This window comes from Callospermophilus lateralis, chromosome 10 (assembly GCF_048772815.1).
Source record: "Callospermophilus lateralis isolate mCalLat2 chromosome 10, mCalLat2.hap1, whole genome shotgun sequence".
Lineage (NCBI taxonomy): Eukaryota > Metazoa > Chordata > Mammalia > Rodentia > Sciuridae > Callospermophilus > Callospermophilus lateralis.
In genome coordinates, this window is record NC_135314.1 from 107073680 (window position 1) to 107086736 (window position 13057).

At 43.4% G+C, this 13057-nt stretch overlaps 1 protein-coding gene across 1 annotated transcript; it reads left to right on the forward strand.

The window, feature by feature from the left end:
• The first annotated feature begins 6376 nt into the window (after window positions 1-6376).
• P2ry1 (purinergic receptor P2Y1) lies at window positions 6377-12607 on the forward strand. The gene is made up of 2 exons (XM_076868482.1): window positions 6377-8174; window positions 10520-12607. Exon 1 carries the CDS (start codon window positions 7014-7016, stop codon window positions 8133-8135), a length of 1122 nt encoding a protein of 373 aa, XP_076724597.1. The 5' UTR covers window positions 6377-7013; the 3' UTR covers window positions 8136-8174; window positions 10520-12607.
• Window positions 12608-13057: the final 450 nt, after the last annotated feature.

Genomic DNA, 13057 nt, shown 5'->3' on the forward strand with positions numbered 1-13057 from the left:
TCCTGAACATCAAACTAAAGGGAGCATCAGAATCATTTATAACATCTGATACAATATTCATCTATTTAAAGTTGCTTCACACTTTTGCTGCTACTGGGAAAACCTGGGTATCAGCTCTTCAGAGAGCCAAATTTCAGAACCGGAAATGTGACTCCAACTGCTTTTCGCTTTCATCTTGGTAAGTGTGAAAAACTCAGGATATAATTGAGATTAACACACCAGAAATTAAGCTGGTGGAAGAGGAGACTTACATAAGGAAAGTGGAGGTATTTACTTTTACACATAATTTTCATTTGCCTAATTGGAATTTAGCTCATGTACTCAGAATATAGGTGTATCCAAAGTCACTAATTATTTATTATGGATATGATATTGATGACAAATAACTTTCATTCTTCATGGAAAACCCATGGGTCATGATTATAGCGTGTGACCTCCGATTTTGAGTATCTGGCTTTAGAAATGTTTGTGTACCCACAGGCTTTATGAATATTTCTTAAACAAAGCGTATGAAGAAATGGAGGAGAACTGGCATATAACATGGAATTTCTAATCTTTTCATCATAAATATTCCAAGACAGGCCTTTGTGTAAACAGGAGGTCAGAGACAAAAAGCAAAGGAAATATTTATCAGACAAGCTTGACTAGACAAAAGCTGGTACTCAAGCCAGGGCTGGAGTCTTCTATTCTTGATTTAACAGAATGGTTTTGAAGGTCCTAGGAAAGGCCCGGAACTGGAAACACTAGAGCTGACGTCCACAAAGAAAGGGGAGTATGTCCTTTAAAGGGGAACTTAAAAAGCAGTTCCCTCCAGTACTTCCTTAATTTGGGGGGCCAAGAAGGTTCCTGAGAGTCAAAGGTTTAGGTGGCCTGGCATTTTCCAGTTCTGTACAGTGACAGGGCACAGACAGGGAACCTGGCTTGGGGTTATCTGCTGAGGGTCAGATACTCAAAAGGGACATGACTGACCACAGGATCACATAGCCTGTGTCCTCTCACCACCTGGTAGACCCCGCCTCTCTACACATCACCTGGACAGAGCCCTCAATACTGGACAGGGCTTGCTCCCTGGGACCTGCAGGGGTCTCCTCCCTCTCCCCCGTGCAATCCTGGCTCTCCTCTCCTCTGAGCGGGGCACTGCTCCCTCCAGCACTCCCTCTCCTCCACCTCTGTCATCTCCCCCTCTCCTTCCTTTCTCTGCTCCTTCTTGCCCCTGATCTCTTGCTCTTTTCCCTTCTTCCCTTCATTCTGACCTTGGATCCACCTTCCCATCTGTATTCCGTGTCCTACACCCTGATGCATTTCCTAATGAAATAAATTTCAGGAAGGCTTCTGATGGGAAGCATGACGAGGGGGTGATTTATTGGAGCAGCTGGGCCCTCCTGGCAGAGGACAGGCCTCTCCTTCTGGCTCAGGAGGTCCTGTCTCCAGTCCTCTCTGCGTTAGCCACCTCTCCTCCTCCTTCATTAGAGGACATCCTGGGAATTCCCTAGACTTCTTTTTCCTGTTTTCTTCTTGGGAAAGGGAAGGGTCTATTTTTCCTAAGATGGACCCTAAAACGTTATCACACCTTATATTTAAAGGAATCCCCTAAGTATCTCCTGTCTCTTAAATTAGGGTGTCCTTGTCTCTCACCTGCAAAATCACAATAACCGTCCTGCCCATGGGCTCTCCCTTGTTCATATTGCCACCAGCATTAGGGTTAGTATTTGTGGTATTTATTTAGTCAAGTTCCATGCTTGTTGGTCTCAGCCTTAAAGTCAGGAAATTTTATATTCACAGAAGATCTACAGAGATATCATAACCAGAACAGCATTGTATTGGCACTGAAATGGGCATGAAGACCAACAGGATAGAACAGAAGAGAGAGATGAACCCACATAGATAACAGTTATCTCCTACTAGTCAGAGGCACCATAAACACACACTAGAGAAAAGACAGCAGCCTCTTAACTGGAAATCCTTATGTAGCAGAGTGAATTTTAACCCCCCTCCCTCACCTGCACAAAACTTAACTCAAAGTGGACCAAAGACCTAGAAATTAAACCAGAAACCCTGCACCCGCTTGAAGAAAATGTAGGCCCCACACTCCAACATGTCAGCTCAGGAACTGACTTTCTTAAGACTCCTAAAGTGCAAGAAGTAAAATCAAAAATCAATAAATGGCATAGCATCAAACTAAAAAGCTTTTTCACAGCAAAGGAAATAATCAAGGGCATGAAGAGACAGCCTACAGAATGGGAGAAAATCTTTGCCTGGATATAAAAAGAACTCATAAAGCTTAACACACACACACACACACACACACACACACACATAAATAAATAAATAAAATTTAAAAAATGAACTCAAACAATAAATGGACAAAGGAAAGGAACAGACACTTCTCAAAAAAAGAAATACGATCGGTCAACAAATATATGAAAAAAAAATGTTCAGCATCACTAGTAATTAGGGAAATGCAAATTGAAAATATACTGAGATTTCATCTCACTCCAGCCAAAAATGTAATATCAAGAATACAAGTAGGGGATGGGAAGAGGGAAGGAGAAGGAGAGTTATGGGGGTCTTAATTAAATAGATGTAGTCCAAGCCCTCAGTCATAATTTTTCAATAATATTTTCATCACCAGTGATTATTAGACTTCTTGTGACTTTGAAGAAGGAAAAAGAAGAGATTTTCTAAAGATGTAATAAAAATTTGCACAGACCCCAGAAGACAGCCTTTCTGTTCATGAGTCTAAGGCTGAAGAGAGCGATTGTTGACTTCTAATAATTGTCAATCTTTTTTGATTATATATAAATTATTGGCTATTTTTATAAAACCTATATGGAAAACTAGAATATTTGGGAAGCATCTTAATCACTCTTTGCCTTCAAGATCTGGCTCCGAGTGTTCCCTCTTGGTACAAAGATTCTGTGAGCAGCTTCCCTGGACCCTGCCTGTCCTGGTCACTGAAAAGTTCAGCCCCCCAACGGTGTCCTTCATTTGTCTGCATCTCATCCCAGGATAGTGAATAAGAGCATGAGATTTTAGAGAGAGGTGGCCTAAGTTCGCTTAGGTTGCCGTGTGTTCATGGGTTGATCAGGAACCTCTCTGTCCCTGAGTTTCGTCACTTATAAAATAGGGCTACAACAGCCAACTACTGTCACAGGATAGTTTAAAGAATAAAGCAGATGGTGTTCCTTGGGTGTGCACAGTGCTGAATATGAAGGCAAGGTCTTTTGTTGTTGCAGTCTTCCACACTGTTACTGTGGTTAACTGTGTACTGTCTGCATTTCCAGCTAAATTATAAACACCTCGAAGGCAGGAAACTTCCATCTGTAGAGATGGAAAGGTAGGACGATCTTCCTCTGCCATCATAAGGGTCAGGGTCCAGCCACCTATAACAAAGGCAGGTTAACATGAGAAGAACATAATTTTTTAAACAAAGTTTTATACGTCATGGGAGCCTTCAGACATGAAGACCCAAGGACCCAGGGAAAACTGCCTGTTTCTATGCTTAGGTTTGATGGAGACGTTGACAGTCCACAGAAAGGTGACTGGGTTAAAGAGGCATTATCTAGGGGTAACTGGAGGAGGGAAACTCCGCAGGTCTCCTGGGGATGATTCTTGCCTCAGCCTGAAGCATTTCTTTCTCCCAGCTGTGGGGCATCGAGAGTCCTTCAGGGAGAAGGGAGACAGTCACTTTCTGGGTCTTAGGGCTGGCTTTGGGGGAGAAGAGCTCTAGGGTCTAGACCAACCTTGGGGAAGAGAATTTCTGGTTTAGGAGAGAAAGAATAGGGAGAGACAGATAGGCAGGGGAGGGTCAAAGAGAGACTGACTGCATCTGAAACCTTCCAGTCTCCTCCAGCTCAGAGTATTCAGCCCAGCAGAGGGTCACGCTTTAGGGTATCTGAGCCCCAACACATTGCTATTCAAATAAAAAACAAATTAACACGGAATGTTGGAGATAAATATCCAAAGACACAGAGCACATTTGTTAGATCTTTATAGATACCTTAAGGTATCTCTAATTGGTACTCAATATGAATATTGATAGGTATATTGTTAGGTCTTGGGTGACATTTTATTATTTTTCCTTCATTAAATCTTGCTCAATGTTTTACCAATAGAAAGTTATGAACAAATGATTATTGAAGTTACACATAACTTATTCTCATAAAGCACAATTTTGAATTAAATTGAACTTCTGCATTATAAACATGAAGTTGAATATGCTGAAGGTAAAAAGCAGTATTTACAATAATCTAAACTTTTAAGATTTTTTTAAAAGATTTAATATTTTAAATTTTAAATATTTAAAATACTTTAATATTTTAAAAAAGAGTTTTAAAAAGTCCACGGTGAAGTTAGGGATAACTACCTCCCCCATATTCATACTAAGATATACGTTTTCTGAAAGTACTTAATGGTGCTTGGACTAAAGTGTACATTTCAGAGCACTCACATTATGACTTAATGCACTTGCAACAGGCTTCTGAGTGAGCTTACATATTGCTTAGGTTGCAAATGAAAAATGAGAAAGAGTGGGGAGTTAATACCTATGGAGCACCTTTGACACTCTTAATGGTTTTCTTTGCTTCCTTTTCCATCTTTTGTGGTGCTGGGGATTGAACTCAAGGCCTCACATAGGTAAGAGAAGTGCCCTGCCACTAAGCTGCATCCTCAGCCCTTTTTTGAAAAAATTTAAATTTCAAGAGGGTTTCCTTAAGTTGTTGAGGCTGGCCTGGAACTTAAGATCCTCTTGCCTCAGCCTTCAGAGCAGCTGAGCTTCTCCATTTCCCTCGTAATAGACTCTCCATCCATCCCAGCTAGTACTGTGCTCATCAAACAACAGAAAAATGTTTCACGTTAAAGCTCAGAATTATGGGATCATTTAATTTGAAGACCGGAAGGAAACATACAAGATAACCAAGATAGCCATCAGAACAGCAACATTTTGAGACTTTGCTTGGGACATGACCCTGTTTTTGTCAGTTATTTTCATGCTGTTCCTTTCGGGGCAACTCACCATACCAGCTAGTCCCTTCCCCTGTGCCGGGGAGTGGAGCTTTCACATGTTCCTCTAAAGGACCATCCAGGGCTCCTGGATTATCCTTTCTGGTACTGAAGCCAGGAGTTTGTGGTTTTCCTCTTGAGTATTTTTTAAGGGGCACCGTCATATAACATTAGGGTCGAGAAATGCATTTTATTCTTTGATTTTATTCCTCTTAAAGAATAGCCTTTGATAATAAGTCACAAAAATAACACATTATTAATTAGTAAATTGTCAAAAAGTGCTGTTTGATTCCATTCCTGTATGGGTCCATTTAAATTTCAACTGAACTTACACACATTTTGAAATGCATTTTCCAAAATTTGGATACTTTCAAGTAAAATAAAAAAAATGAGTTTCTCAACAGATGCAGTGATTAAGGACGCCCTTAATTTTTAAGATACTTACTAGAGGTATTTATAAGTAATCCCGTTAAAGAAAAATATGATTGGTAATAAACCCCAAACCTTACCGTAATCACTTTGTTCTTTACATTTATTTACATAAAGCTGATTTAATATTCAAATTACTTCCAAAAGGTTTAATTTTGATCTTTTTTTTTTTTTCTTTCACTGGAGTCTCTGATCTTTCTTTGGTTAGACGTGCTCCAGAGAGGATTTGGCGAGCTGGCTTGTCTAGGGGGTGTTAACTGAAGCCGTGTGTAAATCAACTCCGGGAATTTTCACCAGGCCCCTTTTGACTTCTCACACTGACGTGACTCGTGACGTCGGTTTATTTGCTTAATTAAGAGGGGGGAAAAGTACTGTAATAAAAAGGGGAAAAACAGAAACAAACCCCCGAGAACGCCTGGAGGCTGGCACGCCCCTCCCAGCCCCCTCTGCTTCTGCGGAGGCTCGCGCCGTCCCAGCAGCAGGTTCCTACACGTGCCAGGCTCAGCCGGGGCGTTCCTGGCTGGGGACCGCGAGCTGCGGGAGCCTGCGAGCACCACCTGGGCTGGGCCCCGGACACTTGTGCTCCAGGACGCCAGCTCGGGCGCCAGCGGCGCGGGGCTCGGCGGTCCGGAGGGTTTCCTGTGTGTCAGCAACTTCACTTCGCGGAGGAGCGCGCGCGCGGGTAGTCGCTGGCCAGCAGCCGCCTCTGACCCAGTGCGCCCCTCGCCCTCGCAGCCAACTCGGGTGGCGGCGGCCGGGCGGGGACTGAAGGCACCCGGGCGCTGCAGAGACCCGCTCGCCCTAGACGACTGTCCCGGCGGCGCCCCCGAGAGCGCGGGCGGCCAGGCGCAGGCACGCCCCTCGCCTCCCTGCGAGCGCGGACTCCGCCCACCGCGCCGGGAGCTCGGCTCTCTCGCCTGCCCTCTGCACTCGGGACTGAGCCGGGCTTCGGGAAGGGCCCCGACCTGCACGGATCGCGAACAGGACGCGACCCAAAAGGGCACGGGTCGGCGGCCTCGCGTGCACCGATGTCCCCAGAGGCCGCGCGCAGGGTGAGGGGAGCCGGACGGAGCGGCGCGGCGCCCTGAAGCCTAGCTCCTCGCCTCCAAGGTAGGGAGGAGGAAGATGCCCGAGCGAAGTTGATTCCTGGGAGAAGGAGGCTGGGGTGCGCCCTCCCTACGCCGGACCTCAGCCGAGCGAGTTCGGCCTGACGTGCCTGCGCACCAGGCGTGCTCGGCAGCGCGGACCCGCGGACCCTCGGGAAAGCGCAGTTGGAAAGTTGGCGGCGGCGGTGCCCTGTGCGCCCTGTTGTGTAACCTCGGCGCCGCCAGCCGGACGGGGAAGTTGCCGACCCGCCCAGCCGCCGGGTTCAGGCGCTGCCCCGGGCCGATTTCATGGCCCCGGGGGGAAGCGCGGCTGCAGCCGGCGTGGGCGAGCCCCCGCGCGCACCCTTCTGCGGGGACCCCCCGCGCGCGATCCCTTCCGCTCGCGGGCTTTGCCGATGCTCCCTGCGCCCTTTGCCACCTCCGCCCTCTCGCCGCCGCTTCACCCTCGAAGCTGCCGCCTAAGTCGGGGAGAAGAGAATGACAGAGGTGCTGTGGTCGGCTGTCCCCAACGGGACGGACGCTGCCTTTCTGACCGACCCGGGCTCGCCTTGGGGAAACAGCACGGTCGCCTCCGTCGCCGCCGTCACCACCACCTTTAAATGTGCCCTGACCAAGACGGGCTTCCAGTTCTACTACTTGCCGGCCGTCTACATCTTGGTGTTCATCACTGGCTTCCTGGGCAACAGCGGGGCCATCTGGATGTTCGTGTTCCACATGAAGCCGTGGAGTGGCATCTCCGTGTACATGTTCAACTTGGCGCTAGCCGACTTTCTGTACGTGCTGACTCTGCCCGCGCTCATCTTCTACTACTTCAACAAGACCGACTGGATCTTCGGGGATGCCATGTGCAAACTGCAGAGGTTCATTTTCCACGTGAACCTTTATGGCAGCATCCTGTTCCTGACGTGCATCAGCGCGCACCGGTACAGCGGCGTGGTGTACCCGCTCAAGTCCCTGGGCAGGCTCAAGAAGAAGAACGCCGTCTACATCAGCGTGCTGGTGTGGCTCATCGTGGTGGCCGCCATCTCGCCCATCCTCTTCTACTCTGGCACCGGGGTCCGGAAGAACAAAACCGTCACCTGCTATGACACCACCTCCGATGAGTACCTACGAAGTTACTTCATTTACAGCATGTGCACGACCGTGGCCATGTTCTGTGTCCCGTTGGTGCTCATCCTGGGCTGTTACGGATTAATCGTGAGAGCTTTGATTTACAATGACCTGGACAACTCGCCTCTGAGGAGGAAATCGATTTACCTGGTGATTATCGTGCTCACCGTTTTTGCTGTGTCTTACATCCCTTTCCATGTGATGAAGACGATGAACTTGAGGGCCCGGCTGGATTTTCAAACCCCAGAAATGTGTGCTTTCAATGACAGGGTGTATGCCACTTATCAGGTGACAAGAGGTCTAGCCAGTCTCAACAGCTGTGTGGACCCCATCCTCTATTTCTTGGCTGGAGATACTTTCAGAAGGAGGCTCTCCCGAGCGACCAGGAAAGCTTCCAGAAGAAGTGAGGCAAATTTGCAATCCAAGAGCGAGGACATGACCCTCAATATTTTATCGGAGTTCAAGCAAAATGGAGATACGAGCCTGTGAAGGCACCAGAATCCCCAAACACCTCACTTTTGTAACATGGTAGGATGCTTAACACAGCCAACTGCTTTCTCCCCCTTTAAGTTTCTAGTTAAGAGAAAATTCAAAGAATGTAGTGAGTTAAAGGGGGAGGGGGATTGAAATGCCCTCCTCTGCGCTTAGCTCATTCAGGTTTCTTTTCAGTCCCCCTTCTGACCGACTAGTAGTCTATATAATAAAACAACACTACCTAGTTAAACTTTTACTTTCTTGTCTGCCTTTAAAATTTACAAGCTTTTCTAGTTTAAGTGTGTGTGTGTGCACATGAGAAGTAGAGCTATTTAATATTAATAATTTCTCCAGGAAAACTAGCCACCTGAAACTTGAGTTTGTGACTTGTCCTGGCTTCATTGTTTTTAATAACCCATGGCATGAACAAATTGAAAATCCATATCCTCAAACATACTTAGCATAGTTTAAGAGTCCTTAACTGAGTTCGTCCAGTAAAGAATGAACACAGCTGACTAAATTTCTTTGGGGAATTGAATAGAAAAGTAAAGTCAATGAACATAAAAACCTGAAAAGTGTTTATTTTCCAGTTATTTCTGGAAAACTGCTCAAGACACCCTGGATACTAAATGTCTGATGGTAGAGGTCTGCATATATTATCTTACTGGAAAAATGCATTTGAAATAATCAAAGTGCATGTATCTTCCTTGTAAACACCATGAGCCCTGCTAGCCTTCCTGAGATAATGAGTTTACTTGCACACTGCTGGGCAGTGTCTTAGGACATTGTTTGTGTTCCAGGACAAGTGCTCACTCACATCTGTGAAAACAAGTTTACAAAAATCACAGTAAAATTACAGAGTGAAGTTTGAGTGCAATTGAAGAATGGTTAGCAAATTGAGGGATGGGGACAGTGTTTTCAGAAGCGGGTGGTTGAGGGGTCACCCACAATGCAGAGGCTACAATTATACTCTTAAACAGGAGGCAAGTGGGGGTGGGAAAAGAACTTCTAGAACAAGGACTATAAAACCATAATGGAAAAGGTTCTTTTTGCTTCTTCAGAGTGTTTGAAAACTTTAAATTCAATATGAAAAGAAGTAGGCAGAATTTGTATGGGTTGTATTGATGGAATAGGAAGCTAAAGTCTTCCTGAATCTTATATCCTAACATTTAAAGGAAAATGAAACATATATGGAAAGAGAAGTATGGGAAATTAAATTGAAGCACCTAAGGTATCATTGCACTGAAAAGCAAGCTGTAGAAAGTACTAATCAAACTATAGAATGAAGGCCCAGTGGTTAAGTGTCTGGGTTCAATCCCTGGTACCCAAAAGAAAAAAAAAATCCAAAACAAACTACAGAATGAAGAGGGCCTGGCAGTGTTTTCTTATTCTGTCAGGCTTTAATGAAAATTTTGTAAAATAGTTCAACAACTTAAATAATAATTTTCAGTGAATACTGAATTACTACATTTCCAGCCCTTGAAATGCTCAAATGTTGTATCGTGGGAATGATGAGAAAATATAACAACCACAAATAAACAAACCCAACATCCAAGGAGTTTCCAGCTGTAAAACTTGACCCTATCCAGCTGACAGCACAGCAAGTAGCTGAGGGTGGAGGACACATTTAGAAGCACCTCATAAGTGGAGCCATGTAGGGCTGTATGTTAAGTCAGGAAGGAAGCTCAGTGCCCCATGAAACAGCGTGACAGGGAATTCAGAAATTGATGTCAGTACTTGCAATGCCCAGATGGATTGAGGATCGTGAGAACTTCAGAGTTGCTTCAGTTTACCCAACTCCAGCCATTAAGATCAATGAAGAAAAGCTGTATTTAGCCGTTCTGGATAGTGCTTTTCGTTTGTTCACAAGTGCATCTTAATGTATAGGATTATGGAAATGAAGTCAAGAAGAAACCTATTCTACTTCCTCATTTTGAGCAATGAGGGTTTGCAACATTTTCACTTCATGAGGCTCATACAACATTGTCAGTTTTAAAATCCTAAGACAAAATCTACTTATTTTTTTTTAGAGTATGGACCCTTTCAAACAATATCAATATTATTAAACTGACCACAGTTCCACTGCCTGTATTATACTTGAACTTGCAGCCCACTGGTACACATTTCTATAATACTTTTCTCACCATTTAATTAGGTTTTCTTCCTTTCAGGTCTCTGGATACCCAGACTCCTTGGGGGGATGTGTTAAATACATTGTTTCAGGTTCCAGAGAACTTTCTGTAGGAGCAGATCCAGCCAGAAAGTGGACAGTGGCTAGAATTGTCCTTTTACTAATTAGCATGTTTTTTTCCAAAGTGTTTCTTCTTTGCTTCATGCCAACAATGACATGTGAATGCATGCCACCTAGTAACAAGAATAATCTTGCCAACTCCTTCCAGGCCAACAGAAGTCTCTGGGAAGATCTGTCCTAATGGTGAAAAACATAACAGAGGGTCAGGATGAAGCAGTGATCTATTGGCTGAAAAGCTGATTCATGCCACATGAGGAAATGAGTAAGTATTTGAATAGTAGAGGCAGCAATCTGTTGGCATTTGGATGAAAGAGCTGCTAAAATTATAGAACTTAGCAGTTAACTAAGTTTTACAAAAATATTTTAATGCCACCATCAAGTATTCTGATTGATCGTATAAATGGGTATCTTTGACTCTTTGAACATCAACTTGTATTTACATTGAAATAGAAAGATAAGCTAAGAAGAAATGTAGCCTCCAAGTCAGAATTCAGAGTTAAGCCCATAAAGTTGCCACTGGGCCAGCTGTGGGACTCTTGACCCTTTGAAGACCATTCTTCTTGGATTAGAAAGGATTTTCTGACATCATTTGCTGATGCGGTAAGGGATTTGGTAAAGCTTGAAACCTGGACTGTGCAAGAAATCTGCTACTGTGTTTTCTAGGACTCTGCAGTCCAGTGCTGGACTCACAAGTTTACAGGGTCCAGAGGTTGTGATGGGCAGGTCATACCCTGCAAGTCTTCTCTGTCTCCTCAGACAGGACACTGATTGATAACCTTTGGATACATCAGATATCAGTGCTTACAGCAGCTGCGCTTCAACTAGTGACAGTACTTAAAAGTGATCCTAGTTAGATCTACTGAAGCTTCAGCATTGCTGGTTAAATTATGCCTATCATAATAGTATTTATTGAGGAAGCTCATAGTCCTTCATTTGTATAGACTGAAAAACTTCTTGAAAGATCCAATATCATGATGTAAATGGTATTTATTACAATGTATATTATTATGTCACACTGGGTACTTAACATAATATATGATGCATAGACACAATGACAATTATATATCACGATGCTCTTTTCGAATAGCAGTATCTTGAAATGTTCGTCTTTGGTTTTTTGTATGTCTAAAATATGAAAATCTGTTTCGCAATGCAAGTGACTAATTTTCCCATTAAATGGATTTGCATGTTTGCCTTTTCAGAGTTCTTCTGTGTAGACACAATCTGGTATCAGATTATCATAAAATCAATAGTCAAAATAGGAAGTACTTTAGCCAGACTGGCTCTGTCTATCTATATTTTATATATATTATAGAAAAATACATGTTGTCTTTTCAGGAGATTTAGAATTTTGCTCCCCACTGTGTTCAGAGTTTCCACTCCCAAGGGCAAAAAGCTTCTCTTACATCAAGTTGGTCACTTCTGTGTTGGTCTTTTGGAATGTGCATTATAGGACCAACATTTGACTTTATTGACAAGCCTCAAGGAGATGGGAGAAAAAAAAATAATCTGATATTATCACTGTTATTGCTTAGTACTGAAGATTCTGCATTGTGTTTCTTCTTAAAGTGAAATTGTATAATCTTAATTTCTTTGAGATGGAGTTTTTAAGTAACACTATCAGCAAGTTCAGCATTGCTATTGATTCTAATGTCTTCATTGTTCGGTGGGTAGTTTTAACGGCAGGATTTGGAGACTCATTCTCTTATTGGGCTGCTGATTTCTGTGACAGTTTCATATTCTCATGTACCTTGTAGCGTACACATCACACATTAACATGAAGGTGAATATGTTACATATCAAGCTTTGTGAATTTGAATTATGTTTTAGTGTTTTTGCAAAAATGTTTATTTTTATATTATCTGTGATTTTAATATAGAGAATTGAACAAGATTTCTTTGTGATTAATAGTGCCATTGAATGGGTGGTATGAAACAGTGTTACTTGACATTTTGAGCCTTCTCAGGTTTATCTCAATGGGTGGTAGCTTAACGATATCCAGACTAATTGTGCATAATTGTGTTTTTAATAAAAGAAGTGTATATTTCCTATAATAGCATAGTACTGTTGCATGCAGGAGTATGCAGAATCTGTGTGTGTGTGTGTGTGTGTGTGTGTGTGGCTAAGGCATGACAGCCAACTTTGTACCCACTATTTATAGCAGCAGCAGAGGTTCATAATGAGAGTCACTAGAATTGTACTCACCATAGACAATTAAAACTGAAAAAGACTCAATAAAACCATAAAACGTGGCTTCTGGCTTCTATGTTATTACAGTATTATTATGCACAAGTTTCCCGGAATTGGTACACATTACTACATACAGACAACTCCTGTGGGTGTGTTTAACTAACTTGGGTCATTTCTCAAGGTGAAAACTGGGTTGTGAAACTACATGCTAAGGGAAGCATCCAGGTGCAAGGTGATTCCTAACATTATCATTATTGGATATTTCATTATCAACAAGAGTGTGATTTAATTATTTAAAGCAAAAGAAAGCACTGCCCTAATAGGTACTTCCCATGTGGGTTTAAAGCACTGACTCTCATCTTCCTGCATCTGACTTGTGATCCATGGACATCATCATGCTAATGATAGTCCATTGTGGTTGCTGTCTGTTCACCTACTTTGCTTGCATCTCGCAGATGTGTTCACTGTGCTGCAGAGGTAATGCAGATGATGGAAT